The sequence below is a fragment of the Bos indicus genome, chromosome 8 (genome assembly GCF_029378745.1).
Source record: "Bos indicus isolate NIAB-ARS_2022 breed Sahiwal x Tharparkar chromosome 8, NIAB-ARS_B.indTharparkar_mat_pri_1.0, whole genome shotgun sequence".
Classification (NCBI taxonomy): Eukaryota; Metazoa; Chordata; class Mammalia; order Artiodactyla; family Bovidae; genus Bos; species Bos indicus.
This window is the reverse complement of record NC_091767.1, coordinates 83,445,208-83,466,321: the sequence shown is the minus strand read 5'-3', so window position 1 is coordinate 83,466,321 and position 21,114 is coordinate 83,445,208. Positions and strand designations below refer to the sequence as shown.

The 21,114-nt window shown below is 40.7% G+C and overlaps 1 protein-coding gene across 1 annotated transcript in view; it reads left to right on the top strand.

The window, feature by feature from the left end:
• The first annotated feature begins 1,572 nt into the window (after positions 1 to 1,572).
• The window catches only part of ZNF782 (zinc finger protein 782), an 89,281-nt gene continuing 69,739 nt past the window's right edge, over positions 1,573 to 21,114 (top strand). Inside the window, exons 1-2 of the mRNA XM_070795128.1 lie at positions 1,573 to 1,693; positions 3,902 to 3,952. Of these exons, the coding sequence (XP_070651229.1) occupies positions 3,938 to 3,952 (15 nt within the window). The 5' untranslated portion in view covers positions 1,573 to 1,693; positions 3,902 to 3,937. The remainder of the gene's footprint in view (positions 1,694 to 3,901; positions 3,953 to 21,114) is intronic.

Here is a 21,114-nt window from a genome sequence, read left to right as displayed (position 1 = left end):
CATGGAACTGCCAGTGCTTTTCTTGATAATCATTTTCTTATTTTGGATTGTGTGCATTTTCATACATTAATCATTTTTTAAATTCCTCTTTTCCCTTTCCTGAGATAAATTCTGTTTGTCTCAAATACTTTCTTTTATAGTATCGCTGTGCTCAATGTTCAAATGTCTTATTTGCCTTATTCCCAAAATGTGTCTTGACTTCTTTTGGCAACCTTGAGTTTTAATGGGAGCATTGATGAAAAAAGAATGCCTATTCTTTTCTTTGTATTAAAAAAATGTGAAAAACATAGTGATGGAATAAATGTTAGGTATTAAAGCAGGACTCCAAGCAACAGTTAGAACCAGACATGAGACAACAGACTGGTTCCAAATTGGGAAAGGAGTACGTATGTCAAGGTTGTACATTGTCACCCTGCTTATTAAACTTATAGGCAGAGCACATCATGTGAAATGCTGGGCTGGATGAATTACAAGCTGGAATCAAGATTGCTGGAAGAAAATATCAATAAACTCAAATACATAGATGACACCACCCTTATTGGCAGAAAGTGAAGAGGAACTAAAGAGCCTCTTGATGTAGGTGAAAAAGGAGAGTGAAAAAGCTGGGTTAAAAGTCAACACTCAAAAAATGAAGATCTTGGCATCAGATCCCATCACTTCATGACACATGGATGGGCAAACAATGGAAACAGCAAGAGACTTTATTTTCTTGGGCCCTAAAATCACTGCAGATGGTGACTGTAGCCATGATATTAAAAGATACTTGCTCCTTGGAAGAAAAGCTGTGAACAACCTAGACAGCATATTAAAAAGCAGAGACATTACTTTACTGACAAAAGTCGGTATACTTAAAGCTATGGTTTTGCCAGTAGTCATGTATGGATGTGAGTTGGATTATAAAAAAGCTGAGCACCAAAGAACTGATGATTTTGAACTGAGGTGTTGAAGAAGACTCTTGAGAGTCCCTTGGACTGCAAGGAGATAAAACCAGTCAATCATAAAGGAAATCAGTCCTGAATATTCATTGGAAGGACTTATGCTGAAGCTGAAGCTCCAATACTTGGGCCACCTGATGCAGAGAACTGACTCATTTGAAGAGACCCTGGTGCTGGGAAAGGTTGAAGGCAGGAGGAGAAAGGGAGGACAGAGGATGAGATGGTTGGATGGTATCACTGATTCAAGGGACTTGAGTTTGAGCAAGCTCCTGGAGTTGGTGATGGACAGGGAAGCTTGGCGTGCTGCAGTCCATGGGGTCGCAAAGAGTCAGGACACAACTGAGAGACTGAACTGAACACATATTCAAGTTTCCCAAACTGTCTCTTTTATGAAAAAACTGCTATTTCAATCGGGAGCCAATAGAAGACCACCCGTCGCATTTGGCAGTTAAGTTAAAATTTAACCTGTTCTCTTCAGGATCTTTGAGATTCTGGGCAGGTTACTTTTAAGACACTGCTCTACTGCTTTCTAAAATGCATAAAAGCCTCCAGAGAGACCACAACTGTGGACGCGGAGGTCTATGGGAAATGTAGTCTTGAATCCGTCTGTTTCACCGCGCGGCACTCTGGGAAGAGCATTCTGGGCTTCTTCAGCGCGTGTGCAGCCGTAGCCCCGCCTCCTCACTCGTCTCTGAACTCTAGGGGAGCGGTGTCGTTACGTGGGGTTCTGCTCGGAAAGTGAAGGGTGCGCACCTGGGGTGAGAGTGCGAGGGGGCGGGGGGTCAGCTGGGAGGGGGTGCCTTTGTGCCTAGGGATGAGAGCGGAAAATCTTTGACACGCACTCCCACCAACGCTGGTGTACATGCCTGAGCGGGCCCTCAGCCTGGGGAAGGCCAGTAAGGAGTGACCCGGGCCCTCGGGCTCCGAGGGTGCAGGTCGGGTTGGTCCGGTTAAGAGCAGGTGTTCAGTCTAGGCCTGGTTGTGTGGGACCTTGGATTTGGCCTCGCCTGCAGCTTAACAGGGGGAAAAGCCCATGTCGGCGACAGGAGAGTGAATTTATATCGCTGATGATGGCCATGGGTCTGCAATGAGAACCCTAGCTACGGAGCCAGAAGAGCCTGGGTAAATGCCAGGTCTGTCACCTGTAAGCAGGGTTACAGAAGGAACCTGGATAAGAGTCCAGTTTCTCATGAAAATGATACTAATGATGACTGTTTCATGGCGTTGTTTTGAAACTTAGACCTAAGTCATCCCTTGCAAAGTATTTACACAAGTGCCAGATAATGAGCACTGAATAAGTTCCAGTGCTATTATAGTTGGAAGACACTTTATTCTTTTTCACTGGACGGCTTTATGTAACCTCACAACCACTTTAACAAAAGGGGAGGCTCGGGGTGGTGGAACGATGTGCTCAGGTCATAAGTTAGTGGTGAGGGAATTCAGATTGGAGAGTAGGTGTGCTTTACTTACAACCTCAGGCTTATCTAAATATCACACCAGCCTAAAACCGTCATTGTAGCCTTCACAGCCCTTAATATAGTGGCCTGCCCCCAGTTTCCAGAAATACAAGGAACGTGAATGTAGATGGAATCCTACCATGTGTCAGATGTGTTCTGGGAATTCTACTGTCTCTTCCTGTCACTTGGGGCAGACAGCGGTCCCTGGCCTCTTCTGCATTGTCAGGAAGTCTCTCTTTTACGTGTAGTATTATAATAAATTCCAAGAATTAGGCGTTTGCTCCTAAAATGAATTTGTTTCTTAGATCCACATCCCACTTACCTTGAAATAAAGCCATCCTTGTGAGGTTGGAAGCAGGGAGTCTCTATAAAAGGGAGTCTTACCTGGAAGAGAGCATGCATAAGACTTTAGACCTCGCTCCAGAATCTCCTAGCAGAGACAGACTGGGCCTAGAAAGGAGTAGATGCTAAATTTGCAAGATCAGAAGCTGTTCTTAATCCCCCTGCTCAGAATGAGCCAGTCTTGGTGAAGATGCCACCTCCAGAAGCCATCAAACTCTTGACCTTGGGGAGTTTGGGCCATTGCTGAGAAGAGCAAAGTGAGCTGAGGTGGTCCAGGGGCAGGCTACTCAGGAAGAGACATTTTGTTGGAGAGCTTATAAGGACAAGGGCTGGGGGTAAGAAATAACCAGCAGAGGGAGGAAATGCTGTCTCTCCTCCCCTTGAATGGCCCCACTTATTACAGATGCTGTGCTGCTGTCACATGTGTCCATCACATGTGACACTTGTGACATCCTGACCTCACAGGATCCCAGGATGATACTATGTGAAGGGCTTTCCAAGGTCGTCTATTTTAACTCTCTTGAAAACTTTAAAGACATTGAACCTGAAAGGTTCAGTAATTTGTCCAGGGAAACTCAGTTTGTGACAGAATTAGGAGAACAGTGCACTCGATGCTGTCATAGGTTAGTCACCAAAAGCATCTTATCAAAAAGGCCTTTTAACAAATACATCACAGCTAAAACAATTTAAAATTATTGCCTTATAGCATCCTATCTAGGCTTTCTGTGGATTTTTTATACCAGGGGGTAAATAATATTATTAATAGTAAGAAAAATAGATAAATGATTCATACTGAGTATTTTTCTGCTAAGTTAGTTTTAATGAAAGAATAGTGTCTTATTCTTTGGTGTATTTGATTAAACTAATCTCTTGTTTTTATTTATTTGTGTTAGAAGGACACATGTATTATTTTTAAACAGTTGAGAAAAGTTTACATTCACTTGGTAAAAAACCACAGATGTAATCCTCATGGTCATCTCAGAGTCATACAAAGAGAGGTGGTGCCACCTGTACATGATCCCTCTCATGCCCTTTCAAGGCCCAGAGGAAGATGAGGAAAATAAGGAAGATGATCCCCAATTGGGGTGCTGAGATTTGGGGAGGTGAATCTGAGAGCTATACAACAGGTTAAATCTCATGACATCCATCTTCTTTCTGTCCTCTCAGCTGAACCACAATTCTCTACTCTCCCAAAAGCAGAAAATGAACATAATTCAGGTGAGCTCTTTATTCTTTCTCCATTCTGCATTGTATTGGATTTATAAGTCTAAGAAGCATACATATATTAATGGAAAAGGAAAACTAGAAATAGATCAAGTCGATCTTGAGGGATAATATATACACTGTCTTACTATTCACTGTGATGTTTGCTGTCAGCCTTTGATAGGTAACCTTTGTCAGGGTAAATAGGTTACTTCCAGGAACCAGTTTGCTAAGATTTTACATTAGTCATGAATGCATATTATGTTGATTAAAGAACCTGCCTGAAATGCAGGAGGTTTCATCCCTGGTTTGATCCCTGGGTTGAGAAGATCCCCTGGAGAAGGGAATGGCTACCCACTCCAGTATTATTCCCTGGAGAATTCCATGGACATAGTATCCTGGCAGGCTACAGTCCATGGGATTGCAAAGAGTTAGATACAACTGAATAACTAACACACACACACACACACACACACACACACATTTTGTTATCTTTTGGAGAAAAACTATAGCTTATTTCCTTTATAAATACTGTAAACAATATAATAGATTTTCAAGTGTACTAGATGGAGAAGGCAATGGCAACCCACTCCAGTACTCTTGCCTGGACCATCCCATGGATGGAGGAGCCTGGTAGGCTGCAGCCCATGGGGTCGCTAAGAGTCGGACACGACTGAGTGACTTCACTTTCATGCATTGGAGAAGGAAATGGCAATCCACTCGTGTTTTTGCCTGGAGAATCCCAGGGACGGGGGAGCCTGATGGGCTGCTGTCTGTGGGGTCGCACAGAGTCGGACACGACTGAAGCGACTTAGCAGCAGTAACAACAGTGTACTAAAATCCCTATGTAGACCTTAATTGCTAATAAGTTTGGTAAGTTGCTTCTTACATGTTTTCCTAGGACTTTTTGCTAGTACTGTATTTAGGATGTTTATTTTTGTATTCACAAATTGAATTACACATACTTTCTTGTTTCTGTGTCCAATTATGGTATCATGGCATGGTCATAATCTCATGAAAGGAAATGGGACATTTTCCTGCTCCTTTAATAATATTTTAGATGAGAAAATTGTGTTTATGTGTAGGTTTTGTAAAGCTCACCTATGAATTAGGGCCTTATGAAGACTTTTTGCATGAAGATTTTCAGTATTTATTGGTCATAAGTCTGTGGTGGATTTGTAATTTTTTCTTTCATCATTACATTTTCATAGAAAATTGTTCATTTTTATTTAAATGTATTTATATGAGCTTGTTTATAGTATTCTCTTAGGATTTCTAAGTATTTGTTTCTTTTATCAGCAATATCCTTTTTGATCAGCTTTAAAATTTTATTTAGTATAATTGTTGCCAGTCAGGAAAGGACAAAGTATGTTCTATTAGGCCCAATCTAAAGCTAAGAATTTCTGTGTCTGAGGGTCTTAGTATTCTGTGCTAGCAGTGGAATCTAAATATTGTGAGTAGAAGAACATACACTTGCCTTGTTTGTGATTTTTACCTTTGGGTACGTTCCTGTCAGCACCCTTTGTTGACAAGAATATGCTTTCTCCATTGAATTGCATTAGCATTTCTGAGGGAAATCAACTAGAATCCTACGTATAGATCTGTTTCTGGATTCTGTTTACTTCTTTTTTTATTTTCTAAATATTTTTATTGAAGTATAGTTGATTTACAGATTTCTGCTGCATGACAAATTGACTAAGTTGAATATATATATATGTGTGTGTGTATATATATATATATATTTAGTACATTCTTTTTTATATTCTGTTCCATTATAGTTTATCACAGGATATAGAATATAGTTCCCTGTGCTACACAGTAAGACCTTGTTGTTTATCCATCATATATATAATAGTTTGCATCTGTTAATCCCAAACTCCCAGTCCTTCCCTCCCCTGCCTCTGCTCCCACTTGGGAACCACAAGTCTACTTTTTATATCTTTGTGGACTCTGTTCATTTCTGATGATCTTAAATCCTTTTGCTAATACCACATTTTCTTTATGAGTGTCTCTTTACAGTAACTGTTGAAATAAATAACATGTGTCTTCCTACTTTTTTAAAGAGTGTTTTAGAGATTCAAAGTTCTTTGCTTCTCTATAGAAAGTTTTGAAAATCAGCTTGTTGATCTCAGGAAAACCTGCTGAGATTTTGATTTTGACTGCACTAACTCTATAGAATCTGTAATATAGCTCAATTTGAGGAGAATTGGCATCTTCTTCAAAATGAGTCTTCCAATTCATGAGCACATTATCTCTCTCACTGGGGGATTCAGAGGGTTTTCTTTTTTTTTTTAAGGTTTTTTTTTTTTTTTTTTAATGTGGACCACTTTTTTCAAGTCTTTATTAAATTTCTTACAGTATTGCTTCTGTTTTGTGTTTTGGGTTTTTAGCCATGAGGCATGTGGGGTCTTTGCTCCCTGACCAGAGATGGAACCCACACCCCCTGTGTTGAAAGGTGAAATCTTAACCACTGAGTCTCCAGGAAAGTCCCAAGGTTTTCATTTTTATTCTTTTGAGTCAAAATCATAGTTCTGACTTACAGTTTTTACAGTTTAAAAGAAAAGTCTGTGTTTTGAAGATAAGCTCTAGTGGTGTAGTAGTGAAAGCAGGAACAATATAGGAAGCTATTTCTGTAATCCTAGCAGGGATGATGATCGTGAGAGAGTTACTTACAAGAAGTAGTGGGATTCTGGAGGTACCCTAGGTAAGAGCCAGCAGTCTAAGAGTGTGTGTTTCTTCTCTATGACCTTACAAATAGAGTATGTCATCAAACTTTTTGCATTTCTACAAATGTGATTAAAAAATGATAACTAAAATTTAGTTTTACAAGCTTTCTTCTTCTCATAAGTGAAGTAGAACATCTTTTTTGTTTGTAATTCATCTATATTTCTTTTTTATTGAACTGTTTATTTCTTAAACATTTTCCTGTTGATGTGCTAATTTTTAATTACTATATCCAGCATAGCTTTATAGCCATTTTATGACAATATAAATTGTACAATTTTCCTAGTTTTTTGTATTTTTTCTCTGCTCATGCTTTTTATTTTTATTTTTTAACTGGTGAATTGTTTGGGCATTTTAAAAATATTTATTTAAATATAGTTGATTTACAATGTTGTGTTAGTTTCAGGTGTATAGCAAAATGATTCAGTTATACAAATATACAGACACATATTTGTACACAAACACACACACATGTATATATATATATACAGTGTATATATTCTTTTTGAGATTCTTTCCCATTAAAGGTTAATACAAGATAATGAGTATAGTTTCCTGTGCTATACAGTCAGTCCTTGTTGGTTATCTATTTTATATATAGTGATGTCCATATGTTAATCCCAAACTCCTATTTTATCCCTCCATCCTTTTTCTGTTTGGTAACCATAAATTGTTTTCTATGTCTTTGAGTTTATTTCTCTTTTGCAAATAAGTTCATTGGTATCTTTTTAGATTCTACATATAAATGATATCCTGTATTTGTCCCATTCTCTTTATGCCTTACTTCACTTAATATGATAATCTCTGGATTCATCCATGTTTTGCAAATGGCATAATTTCTTTTTTGTGGCTGAACATTATTCCATTGTATGTATTCATGTATGTCTGCTTTTGTGTATATGTATATCTTCTTTATCCATTTTACTGTGGAAGAACATTTAAGTTGTTTCTGTGTCTTGGCTATTATAAATCCATTCAGTTCGGTTTAGTCACTCAGTCGTATCCGACTCTTTATGACCCCATGAACCACAGCATGCCAGGCCTCCCTGTCCATTACCAACTCCTGGAGTTTACTCAAACTCATGTCCATTGAGTTGGTGATGCTATCCAACCATCTCATCCTCTGTCGTCCCCTTGTCCTCCTGCCCTCAATCTTTCCCAGCATCAGGGTCTTTCAAAATGAGTCAGCTCTTCACATCAAGTGGCCAAAGTATTGGAGTTTCAGCTTCAACATCAGTCCTTCCAATGAACAGCCAGGACTGATCTTCTTTAGGATGGACTGGTTGGATCTCCTTGCAGTCCAAGGGACTCTCAAGGGTCTCCTCCAACACCACAATTAAAAAGCATCAATTCTTCGGTGCTCGGCTTTTTTTATAATTCCACTCTCACATCCATACATGACTACTGGAAAAACCATAGCCTTAACTAGACAGACCTTTGTTGACAAAGTAATGTCTCTGCTTTTTAATATGCTGTCTAGGTTGGTCATAACTTCCCTTCCAAGGAATAAGTGTCTTTTAATTTCATAGCTGCAATCACCATCTGCAGTGATTTTTGAAGCCCCCAAAAATAAAGTCAGCCACTGTTTCCCATCTATTTGCCATGAAGTGACGGGACCAGATGCCATGATCTTCGTTTTCTGAATGTTGACTTTTAAGCCAACTTTTTCACTCTCCTCTTTCACTTTCATCAAGGGGCTCTTTAGTTCTTTTTCACTTTCTGCCATAAGGGTGGTGTCATCTGCATATCTGAGGTTATTGATATTTCTCCCAGCAATATTGATTCCAGTTTGTGCTTCTTCCAGTCCAGTGTTTCTCATGATGTACTCTGCATATAAGTTAAATAAACAGGGTGATAATATACAGCCTTGACGTACTCCTTTTCCTATTTGGAGCCAGTCTGTTGTTCCATGTCCAGTTCTAACTGTTGCTTCCTGACCTGCATATAGATTTCTCAAGAGGCAGGTCAGGTGGTCTGGTATTCCCATCTCTTTCAGAATTTTCCACAGTTTATTGTGATCCACACAGTCCAAGGCTTTGGCATAGTCAAAAAAGCAGAAATAGATGTTTTTCTGGAACTCTCTTGCTTTCTCGATGATCTAAAGGATGTTGGCAATTTGATCTCTGGTTCCTCTGCCTTTTCTTTTTTTTTTTTTTTTTTTTTCTGAATAGGATATATTCATTTCTTTTTTTTTTTTTTTTTTTTTATTTATTTATTTATTTTTTTCTTCCAATTTTATTTTATTTTTAAACTTTACATAATTGTATTAGTTTTGCCAAATATCAAAATGAATCCTCCACAGGTATACATGCGCTCCCCATCCCGAACCCTCCTCCCTCCTCCCTCCCCATACCATCCCTCTGGGCCGTCCCAGTGCACCAGCCCCAAGCATCCAGCATCATGCATCGAACCTGGACTGGCAACTCGTTTCCTACATGATATTTTATATGTTTCATTGCCATTCTCCCAAATCTTCCCACCCTCTCCCTCTCCCACAGAGTCCATAAGACTGTTCTATACATCAGTGTCTCTTTAGCTGTCTCGTACACCAGGTTATTGTTACCATCTTTCTAAATTCCATATATATGCGTTAGTATACTGTATTTATGTTTTTCCTTCTGGCTTACTTCACTCTGTACAATAGGCTCCAGTTTCATCCACCTCATTAGAACTGATTCAAATGTATTCTTTTTAATGGCTGAGTAATATTCCATTGTGTATTGAACATCTGGAAGTTCATGGCTCACATACTGCTGAAGCCTGGCTTGGAGAATTTTGAGAATCACTTTACTAGTGTGTGAGATGAGTGCAATAGTGCAATAGTCTGAGCATTCTTTGGCATTGCCTTTCTTTGGGATTGGAATGAAAACTGACCTTTTCCAGTCCTGTGGCCACTGATGAGTTTTCCAAATTCGCTGGCATATTGAGTGCAGCGCTTTCACAACATCATCTTTTAGGATATGAAAGAGCTCAACTGGAATTCCATCACCTCCACTAGCTTTGTTTGTAGTGATGCGTCCTAAGGCCACTTGACTTCACATTCCAGGATGTCTGGCTCTAGGTGAGTGATCACACCATCGTGGTTATCTGGGTCGTGAAGATCTTTTTTGTCCAGTTCTTCTGTGTATTCTTGCCACCTCTTCTTAATATCTTCTCCTGTTAGGTCCTTACCATTTCTGTGCTTTATCGAGCCCATGTTTCATGAAATGTTCCCTTGGTATCTCTAATTTTCTTGAAGAGACCTCTAGTCTTTCCCATTCTGTTGTTTTCCTCTATTTCTTTGCACTGATCGCGGAGGAAGGCTTTCTTATCTCTCCTTGCTATTCTTTAGAACTCTGCATTCAAATGGGTATATCTTTCCTTTTCTCCTTTGCTTTTTAATTTCTCTTCTTTTCACAGCTATTTGTAAGGCCTCGTCAGACAGCCATTTTGCTTCTTTGCATTTCTTTTTCCTGGGGATGGTCTTGATCCCTGTCTCCTGTACAAAGTCACGAACCTCTGTCCATAGTTCATCAGGCAGTCTGTCTATCAGATCTAGCCCCTTAAGTCTATTTCTCACTTCCACTGTATAATCATAAGGGATTTGATTTAGGTCATACCTGAATGGTCTAGTGGTTTTCCCTACTTTCTTCAATTTCAGTCTGAATTTGGCAATAAGGAGTTCATGATCTGAGCCATAGTCAGCTCCCGGTCTTGTTTTTGCTGACTGTATAGATCTTCTCCATCTTTGGTTGCAAAGAATATAATCAATCTGATTTCGGTGTTGGCCATCTGGTGATGTCCACATGTAGAGTCTTCTCTTGTGTTGTTGGAAGAGGGTGTTTGTTATGACCAGTGCGTTCTCTTGGCAAAACTCTATTACTCAAAACTCTTTGCCCTGCTTCATTCTGTACTCCAAGGCCAAATTTACCTGTTACTCCAGGTGGTTCTTGACGTCCTACTTTTGCATTCCAGTCCCTTATAATGAAAAGGACATCTTTTTGGGGTGTTAGTTCTAAAATGTCTTGTAGGTCTTCATAGAACTGTTCAGCTTCAGCCTCTTCAGTGTTATTGGTCGGGGCATAGACTTGGATTACCGTGATATTGAATGGTTATTATAAATAGTGCTGTGGTAAATATTGGGGTGCAGATATTTTCAAAGTATGGTTTTCTCCAGATATATACTTAGGAGTGGGATCGCTGAATCATATGGTAACTCAATTCTTAGTTATTTTAAGGACCTTCCATAATGTTCTCCATTCTGACTGCACCAATTTACATTCCCACCAGCTGTGTAGGAGGGTTTTCTTTTCTCCACACACTCTCCAGCATTTGTTACTGGTAAATGTTTTGATGATGGCCATTCTGACTGGTGTGAGGTGACACCTCATTGTACTTTTGATTTGCATCTCTCTAATAATTAGTGGTACTGAGCATCTTTTCATATGCCTGTTAGCCATTTGTATGTCTTCTTTGGAGAAAGGTCCATTTAAGTCTTCTGCCCAGTTTTTGATTGGGTTACTTGATTTCTTTTGTTATTTAGTTGTATGAGCTGTTTGTGTATTTTAGAGAGTAATCCCTTGTTGGTAGCATCATTTGCAGATATTTCTCCCCGTGTGTAGGTTGTCTTCCATTTTTTTATGGTTTCCTTTGCTGTGCAGAAGCTGTTCCATTCAATTTAGGTCCCAGTTGTTTATTTTTGTTTTTATTTAAATTACTGCAGGAGATAGTTCCAGAAAAATGTTGCTGCGACTTATGTCAAAGAGTGTTCCACCTGTATTTTGTTCTAGGATTTTTATATTATCCAGCGCTCCATTTAGGACTTTAATCCATTTATTTTTCTATATAGTTAGTTCATTATTTTACATGTAGCTGTTCAGTTTTCCCAGTACCACTGGTTGAAGAAGAGACTCTGTTTTCTCCATTGTGTAATCTTGCTTCCTTTGTTGTAGATTAATTGACCATAAATGTTTGGGTTTATTTCTGGGTTTTCTATCCTGTTACATTAATCTGTATGTCTGTTTTTGTGCCAATAGCATATTGGTTTTTTTCCTATTTATTTTTTAACATATTTTTAAATTGGAGGATAACTGCTTTAATAATCTCATCATAGATCACAGCCTTATCATGGAGAAGGGGCTTGCATACCTCACTGAAGCTATGGGTGGCCATGCAGGGCCACCCAAGACGGACAGGTCATAATAACAAGTTCTGACAAAATGTGTTCCACTGGGAAAGGAAATGGCAACGCCCACCAGTATTCTTGCCTGGAGAACCCATGGAAAGTATGAAAAGGCAAAAGGATACAACACCAAAAATGAGCCTCCCAGGTCAGAAGGTGTCTAGTATGCTACTGGGGAAGAGCAAGAGATGACTCTACACATGGACATCATCAGATGGTCAGTACCGATTTCGGATTGATTATGTCCTTTGCAGCAAAAGTGGAGAAGCTCTATACAGTCAGTTAAAATAAGACCTGGAGCTGACTGTGGCTCAGATCATCAGCTCCTTATTGTAAAGTTCAGGCTCAAATTGAAGGAATTAGAGAAAACCACTAGGCCATTCAGGTATGACCTAAATCAAATTCCTTATGATTATACAATGGAGGTGATGAATAGATTCAGGGGATTAGATTTAGTAGACAGAATACCTGAAGAACTGTGGACAGAGGTTCATAAAATTGTACAGTGTTACAGTGACCAAAACTATCCCAAAGAAAAAAATATAAGAAGGCAAAGTGGTATTTGAGGAGGCTTTACAAATAGCTGAGGAAAGAGAAGCAAAAGGCAAGGGAAAAAGGGAAAGATATATCCAGCTGAATTTACAGTTCCAGAGAATAGCAAGGAGAGATAAGGACATCTTCTTAAATGAACAATGCAAAGAAATAGAGAAAAACAATAAAATGGGGAAGACTAGAGGTCTCTAAAGAAAATTGGAGCCATCAAGGAAACATTTCATGCAAAAATGGGCATAATAAAGGACAGGTATGGTAAGGACCTAACAGAAGTAGAAGAGATTAAGAAGGAAGAATATTCAGAACCATATAATAAAGGTCTTTTTCAGTTATGATTTTCTCAGGATATGTGCCCAGTAGTGGGATTGCTAGATATATGGATGGAGACGGCAATGGCAACCCATTCCAGTACTCTTGCCTGGAAAATCCCATGGACAGAGGAGCCTGGTGGGCTGCAGTCCATGGGGTCGCTAAGAGTCGGACACAACTGAGCGACTTCACTTTACTTTTCACTTTCATGCATTGGAGAAGGAAATGGCAACCCACTCCAGTATTCTTGCCTGGAGAATCCCAGGGACGGGGGAGCCTGGTGGGCTGCCGTCTATGGGGTCACACAGAGTCGGACACCACTGAAGTGACTTAGCAGCAGCAGATATATGGTAATTTTATTCCTAGTTTTTTTAGGGACTCTCCATACTATTCTCCATCGTGGCTGTAGCAGTTTGCATTCCCACCAGCAGTGCAAGAGGGTTACTTTTTCTCCACACCCTCTCCTGCATTTATTGTTTGGGGATTTTTCGATGATGGCCATTCTGACTGGTGTGAAGTGATACTTATTTTAGTTCTGATTTTCATTTCTCTAGTAATGAGCTGTCTTGAGCATCTTATCATGGTGTCATTGGCCATCTGTATGTCTTCTTTGGAGAAATGTCTGTTTAGGTCTTCTGCCCATCCCAGTGTTCAATGCAGCACTATTTACAATAGCTAGGACGCTGAAGCAGCCTAAATGTCCACTGACAAATGAATGCAGAAAGAAGTTGTGATACATATGTGCAATGGGATACTACTCAGCCATAAAAAGGAACACATTTAAGTCAGTTCTTGTGAGGTGGATGGACCTGGAGCTTGTTATACAGAGTGAAATAAGTGAGAAAGTAAAAAATATACCTTAACATATATATATGAAATCTAGAAAACTGCTACTGATGAATTTATTTGCCAGGCAGGAATTGAAATGTAGACTTAGAGAACAGATTTAGGACACAGTGAGGGAAGGGGAGGAAGGGACAAATCGAGAGAATAGCATTGAAACATATACATCACCATATGTAAAATAGAAAGCTAATGGGAAGTTGCTGTATAACTTTGGAAGCTCAATGCAGTAGTCTGTGATAACCTAGAGAGGTTGGATGGGATGGGGGCGTGGAGGGGAGGTTCAAGAGGGTGAGGACATATGTATACATACAGCTGCTTTCATGTTGTTGTATGGCAGAAGCCAACACTATATTGTAAAGCGGTTATTCTCCAAGCTAGGCTTCAGCAATACGTGAACTGAGAAAATACAGATGTACAGGCTGGATTTAGCATCACATCTTGCTTAAGCCTAGCTTGAAGGATTTTGAACATGACCTTGTTACCACATGAAATGAGTGCAGCTATATGTTAGTTTGAACATTCTTTGGCACTGCTCTTCTTTGGGATGGGAATGACAACACCTTTTCCAGTTCTGTGGCCACTGCTGAGATTTCCAAATTTGCTGATATACTAGGTGCAGTACTTTAACAGCATCATTTTTTAGGATTTGAAATAGTTCAGCTGGAATTCTGTCACCTCCACTAGCTTTGTTTGTAGTAATGCTTCCAAAGGCCCACTTGACTTCATAGTCCAGGATGTCCTGCTCTAGGTTAATGACCACACCATTGTGGTTATCCAAGCCATTAAGAACTCCAGGCTGGGTGAATCCCAAGCTGCAATCAACATTGCCAGAAATATCAACAACCTCAGATATGCAGACAATACCACTCTAATGGTAGAAAGTGAAGAGGAACTAAAGAGACTCATGGTAAGGGTGAAAGTGGAGGGTGAAAAAGCTGGCTTGAAACTCAACATTCAAAAAACTAAAATCATAGCCTCCAGTCCCATCACTTCATGGCAAATGGAAGGGGAAACAGTGGAAGCAGTGACAGATTTTCTTTTCTTGGGCTCCAAAAATCACTGCAGATGCTGACTGCAGCCATGAAATTAAAAGACGCTTGCTCCTTGGAAAGAAACCTATGACAAACCTAGACAGCATATTAAAAAGCAGAGACATCAGTTTGCCAGAAAAGGTCTGTATACTCAAAGCTATGGTTTTTCCAGTAGTCATGTACGAATGTGAGAGTTGGGCTGTATAGAAGGCTGAGCACTGAAGAATTGATTTAGGCTTGTGGTGCTGGAGAAGACTCTTGAGAGTCCCTTGGAGTGCAAGGAGATCAAATTAGTCAGTCCTAAAGGAAATCAACTCTGAATATTCATTGGAAGTACTGTTGCTGAAGCTCCAATAATTTGGCCACCTGATGTGAAGAGCCAACTCATTGGAAAAATCTTCTCTAGCACTAAAGTTTGAAAGCATCAGTTCTTTGGTGCTCAGTGCTAGAAACGACTGAAGGGAAGAGGAGAAGGAGGCATCAGAGGATGAGATGGTTGGAGATGAGACAGCATCCCTGACTCAATGGACATGAATTTGAGCAAACTCTGGAAGATAGTGGAGGACAGAGGAGTCTGACATTCTACAGTCCATGAGGTCGCAAAGAGTTGGACACAACTTAGCAACTGAACAACTCAACAGCAACTTGGTTTACAGTGTAGTGTTGATTTCTGCTGTAGAACAACATGAATCAGCCATAATTTTATATATATATATCCTCTGCCTCTTGAGCCTCCCTCCTCACTCCCATCTCACATCTCTAGTTTGTCACAGAGTGCCAGGCTGGGCTCCCTGTGTTAAATAGAAGCTTCACACTAGCTGTATATTTTACACATGATAGTGTACAGATGGCGATTCTACTTCCTCACTTCGACCTTCTCTCTCCTTCCCCCACTGTGTCCATGAGTCCGTTCTTTACTTCTGTGTAGTAGAACTGTACTATTTTTCTAGAAACCATATAGATGCATTATTTGTTTTTATGTTTCAGATGTATTTCATTCTGTATAACAGGCTCTAGGTTCATTCACCTCACTGCTGCCGCTGCTGCTAAGTTGCTTCAGTCGTGTCTGACTCTGTGCGACCCCATAGATGGCAGCCCACCAGGCTCCCCCGTCCCTGGGATTCTCCAGGCAAGAACACTGGAGTGGGTTGCCATTTCCTTCTCCAATGCATGAATATGAAGAGTGAAAGTGAAGTCGCTCAGTCGTGTCCGACTCTTAGCGACCCCATGGACTATAGCCTACAAGGCTCCTCCATCCCTGGAGTGGGGTACCATTGCCTTCTCCACATTCACCTCATTACAACTGTATAAAATTTGTTCCTCTTTAGGCTGACTAATATTCCATTGTGTATATATCACATCATCTTTCTTGATTCATCTGGTGATGGATATCTAGGTTGCTTCCATGTACTGTTGGTGGTGTTGTTCAGTCACTAAGTTGTGTCTGGCTGTTTGTGAGCCCATGAACTGCAGCATGCTATCCTCCCCTGTGCTTTACTATCTCCTGGAGTTTGGCTCAAACTCTTGTCTATTGAGTCAGTGATGTCATCCAACAATCTCATCCTCTTTTGCCCCCTTCTCCTCCTTTCTTCGGTCTTTCCCAGCATCACAGTCTTTTCCAGTGTGTTGGTTCTTTGCATCAGGTAGCCAAATTATTGGAGCTTCAGCTTCAGCATCAGTCCTTCCAATAAATATTCAGGGTTGATTTCCTCTAGGGTTGACTGGTTTGATCTCCTTACTCTCCAAGGGACTCTCAAGAGTCTTCTCCAGCACCACAGTTTGAAAGCATCAGTTCTTTGGTGCTCAGTGCTCTTTATGGTTCAACTCTCACTTCCAAATATGACTACTGGAAAAAACCATAGCTTTGGCTATACAGACATTTGTTGGCAAATTGATGTCTCTGCTTTTTAATACACTAAGTTTGTCATAGCTTTTATTCCAAGGAGCAAGCATCTTTTAATTTCCTGGCTGCAATCAACCGTCTGCAGTGATTTTGGAGTCCAAGAAAATAAAGTCCATCACTATTTCCATTTTCTCCCCCATCTATTTGCCATAAAGTGATGGGGCCAGATGCCATGATCCTAGTTTTTTTTTAATGTTAAGTTTAAGCCAGCTTTTTCACTGTCCTCTTTCACTTTCATCAAGAGGCTCTTTAGTACCTCTTCGCTTTCTGCCATTAGGGTGGTATCATCTGCATATCTGATGTTGTTGATATTTCTCCCAGCCATCTTGATTCCAGCTTGTGAGTCATCCAGCCTGGCATTTTACATGATGTATTCTGCATAAAAGTTAAATAAGCAGGGTGACAGTATACAGCCTTGACATTCTCCTTTCCCAATTTGAATCAGTCCATTGTTCCATGCCCAGTTCTACCTGTTGCTTCTTGACCTGCATACAGGTTTCTCAGGAGACAGATAGGTTGGTCTGGTATTCCCATCTCTCTTTAAGAAATGTCCACAGTTTGTTGTGATCCATACAGTCAAAGGCTTTAGCATGGTCAATGAAGCAGAAGTAGATGTTTTCCTGAAATTCTCTTGCTTTTTCTCTGATCTAGTGGATGTTGACAGTTTGGTTTCTGGTTCCTCTGCCTTTTCTAAATCCAGCTTGTACATCTGGGAGTTCTCAGTTCACATATTGTTGAACCCTAGCTTGAAAGATGTTGAGCATGACCTTGGTAGCATGTGAGATGAGGGCAATTGTACAGTAGTTTGAATATTCTTTGGCATTGCTCTTCTTTGGGATTGGAATGAAAACTGACCTTTTCCAGTCCTGTGGCCACTGCTGACTTTTCCAAATTTGATGGCATATTGAGTGTAGCACTTTAACTGCATCATCTTTTAGGATTTTAAATATCTCAGCTGAAATAATATCATCGCCACTAGTTTTTTTTTGTAGTAATGCTTCCTAAGGTCCACTTGACTTCAACTCCAGGATGTTTGGCTCTAGGTTTGTGAGGATACCTTCATGGTTATCTGGATCATTAAGATCTTTTTTGTATAGTTCTTCTTTGTCCTTGATATCTCTTCTTAATCTCTTCTGCTTCTCTTAGATACTTGTTTCTGTCCCTTATTGTGCCCATCTTTGCATGAAATGTTCCCTCAGTATCTCTAATTTTCTTGAAGAAGTTGCTAGTCTTTTCCATTTTATTGTTTCCCTCTATTTCTTTGCATTGTTCACTTAAGAAGGCTTTCTTATCTCTCCTTGCTATTCTTTGAACTTTGCATTCACTTGGGTATATCTTTCCCTTTCTCCTTTACTTTTTGCTTCTCTTCTTTTCTCAGCTATTTGTAAGGCCTCCTCAGACAACCATTTTGCCCTCTTGCATTTCTTTTCTTTGGAATGGTTTTGTTCACCACTTCCTATACAACGTTATGAACCTCCATCCATAGTTTGTTAGGCACTTTGTCCATCAGATCTAATCCCTTGAATCTATTTGTCATTTCCACTGTATAATCAAGGGATTTCATTTAGTTCATACCTGAATGGCCTAGTGTTTTTCCCTACTCCCTTTAATTTAAGTCTGAATTTTACAATAACGAGCTCATGACCTGAGCCATAGTCAGCTCCCAGTCTTGTTTTTCTTGACTATGTAGAGCTCCATCTTTGGCTGCAAGGAATATAATGAATCTGATTTAGGTATTGACCATCCATTGATGTCCATATGTAGAGCCGTCTCTTGTGTTGTTAGAAGAGGGTGTTTGCTATGATCAGTGAGTTTTCTTGGCAAAACTTTTGTTAGTCTTTGCCCTGCTTCATTCTGTACTCCAAGGCTAAACTTGCCTGTTACTCCAGGTGTTTCTTGACTTCCTACTTTTGCATTCCAATCCCCTGTGATGAAAAAGACATCTCTTTTTGGTGTTGGTTCTAAAATGTCTTGTAGATCTTCAAAGAACTGTTTGGCTTCAACTTCTTTGGCATTATTTTTGGGGGCATAGGCTTATATTACTGTGATGTTGAATGGTTTGCCTTGGAATTGAACCTAGATCATTCTGTCGTCTTAGGGATTGCACCCAAGTACTGCATTTCAGACTCTCTTGTTGACTATGAGTGCTACTCCATTCCTTCTAAGGGATTATGTCCACAATAGTAGATTTAATTGTCATCTAAATTAAGTTCACCCATTCCCTTCCTAGGGAGAAGGCAGTAGCAACCCCAGTCCAGTACTCTTGCCTGGAAAATCCCATGGATGGAGGAGCCTGGTAGGCTGTAGTCCATGGGGTCACTAAGAGTTGGACAGGACTGAGTGACTTCACTTTCACTTTTCACTTTCATGCATTGGAGAAGGAAATGGCAACCCCTCTAGTGTTCTTGCCTGGAGAATCCCAGGGACGGGGGAGCCTGGTGGGCTGCCATCTCTGGGGTCGCACAGAGTTGGACACGACTGAAGCGACTTAGCAGCAGCATTTCCTTCCTAAAATGTTGATGTTCACTCTTGCCATCTCCTGTTTGACCACATCCACTTTACCTTAATTCATGGACCTAACATTCAGGTTCTTCTGCAATATTGTGCTTAATAGCATTGGACTTTACTTTCATCACCAGATACATCCACAACTGAGCATTTTTTCCACTTTGGCTCAGCCTCTTCATTCTTTCTGGAGCCGTTTCTTCACTCTTCTCTAGTAGTATATTGGACATCTACCAACCTGGGGGCTTATCTTCCAGTTTTATGTCTTTTTGCCATTTCATAGTGTTCATGGTGTTCTCAAAGCAAGAAAAATGAAGTAGTTTGACATTCCCTTTTCCAGTGGACCTCATTTTCTCAGAACTCTCCACCATGACCCATCTGTCTTGGGTGGCCCTGAATGGCACGGCTCATAGTTTCATTGAGTTACATTGAGTTACAAGGCTGTAATTGATGTTATCATTTGGTTAGCTTTCTGTGATTGTGGTTTTCATTCTGGAGGTCATGGTATTGCAGTTCTTGCTGCTTCTGTCTACCCTCTGATGGATGAGGATAAGAGGCCTGTGCAAGCTTCTGATGGAAGGGAATAGCTGTGAGGATAACTGGGTCTTGCTTTGGTGGGCAGAATGCTGCCCAGTAAATCTTTAATCCAATTTTCTGTTCATGAGTGGGGTTGAGCTCCCTCCCTGTAGTTTGGCCTGAGATGGACCCATCCTGGCGTCTGCATTTTCTGTGGTAGTGCTAATGTCAACCTCCTCCAAGAGGACTTATGCCAACACACCGTACCTAGCAGGACTGCTGCTGCCAGTGCCCTTGACCCTGTGGCAGGCTACTATCAACCTACACCTCTGCAGGAGACTCCCACACACTCACAGACAAGTCTGGCTCCGTCTCTTGTTGGGTCACTGCTCCTTTCCCCTGAGTCCTGTTGCCCCAAGGTTTTCTTTGTGCCTTTCAAGAGTCTCTGTTTCCCTCACTTCAGTTCAGTTCAGTCGCTCAGTCTTGTCCGACTCTCTGTGACCCCATGAACCACAGCACGCCAGGCTTCTGTCTATCACCAACTCCCGGAGTTCACCCAAACCCATGTCCATCAAGTCGGTGATGCCATCCAGCCATCTCATCCTCTGTCATCCCCTTCTCCTCCTGCCCTCAATCTTTCCCAGCATCAGGGTCTTTTCAAGTGAGTCAGCTCTTTGCATCAGGTGGCCAAAGTATTGGAGTTTCAGCTTCAACATCAGTCCTTCCAATGAACACCCAGGACCAATCTCATTTAGGATGGACTGGTTGGATCTCCTTGCAGTCCAGGGGACTCTCAAGAGTCTTCTCCAACACCACAGTTCAAAAGCATCAATTCTTTGGCACTCAGCTTTCTGTATAGTCCAACTCTCACATGAGTCCAACTCATGACCACTGGAAAAACCATAGCCTTGACTAGACGGACCTTTGTTGGCAAAGTAATGTCTCTGCTTTTGAATATGCTATCTAGGTTGGTCATAACTTTCCTTCCAAGGAGTAAGCGTCTTTTAATTTCATGGCTACAGTCACCATTTGCAGTGATTTTGGAGCCCAGAAAAATAAAGTCTGACACTGTTTCCACTGTTTTCCTGTCTATTGGCCATAAAGTGATGGGACCAGATGCCATGATCTTAGTTTTCTGAATGTTGACTTTTAAGCCAACTTTTTCACTCTCCTCTTTCACTTTCATCAAGAGACTCTAGTTCTTTTTCACTTTCTGTCATAAGGGTGGTGTCATCTGCATATCTGCTGCTGCTGCTGCTGCTGCTGCTAAGTCGCTTTAGTCGTGTCTGACTCTGTGCGACCCCATAGACAGCAGCCCACCAGGCTCCCCCGTCCCTGGGTTTCTCCAGGCAAGAACACTGGAGTGGGTTGCCATTTCCTTCTCCATCTGCATATCTGAGGTTATTGATATTTCTCCCGGCAATCTTAATTCCAGCTTGTGCTTTATCCAGCCCAGCGTTTCTCATGATGTACTCTGAATAGAAATTAAATAAGCAGGGTGACAATATACAGCCTTGATGTACTCCTTTTCCTATTTGGAACTAGTCTGTTGTTCCATGTCCAATTCTAACTGTTGATTCCTGATCTGCATACAGGTTTCTCAAGAGGCAGGTCAGGTGGTCTGGTATTC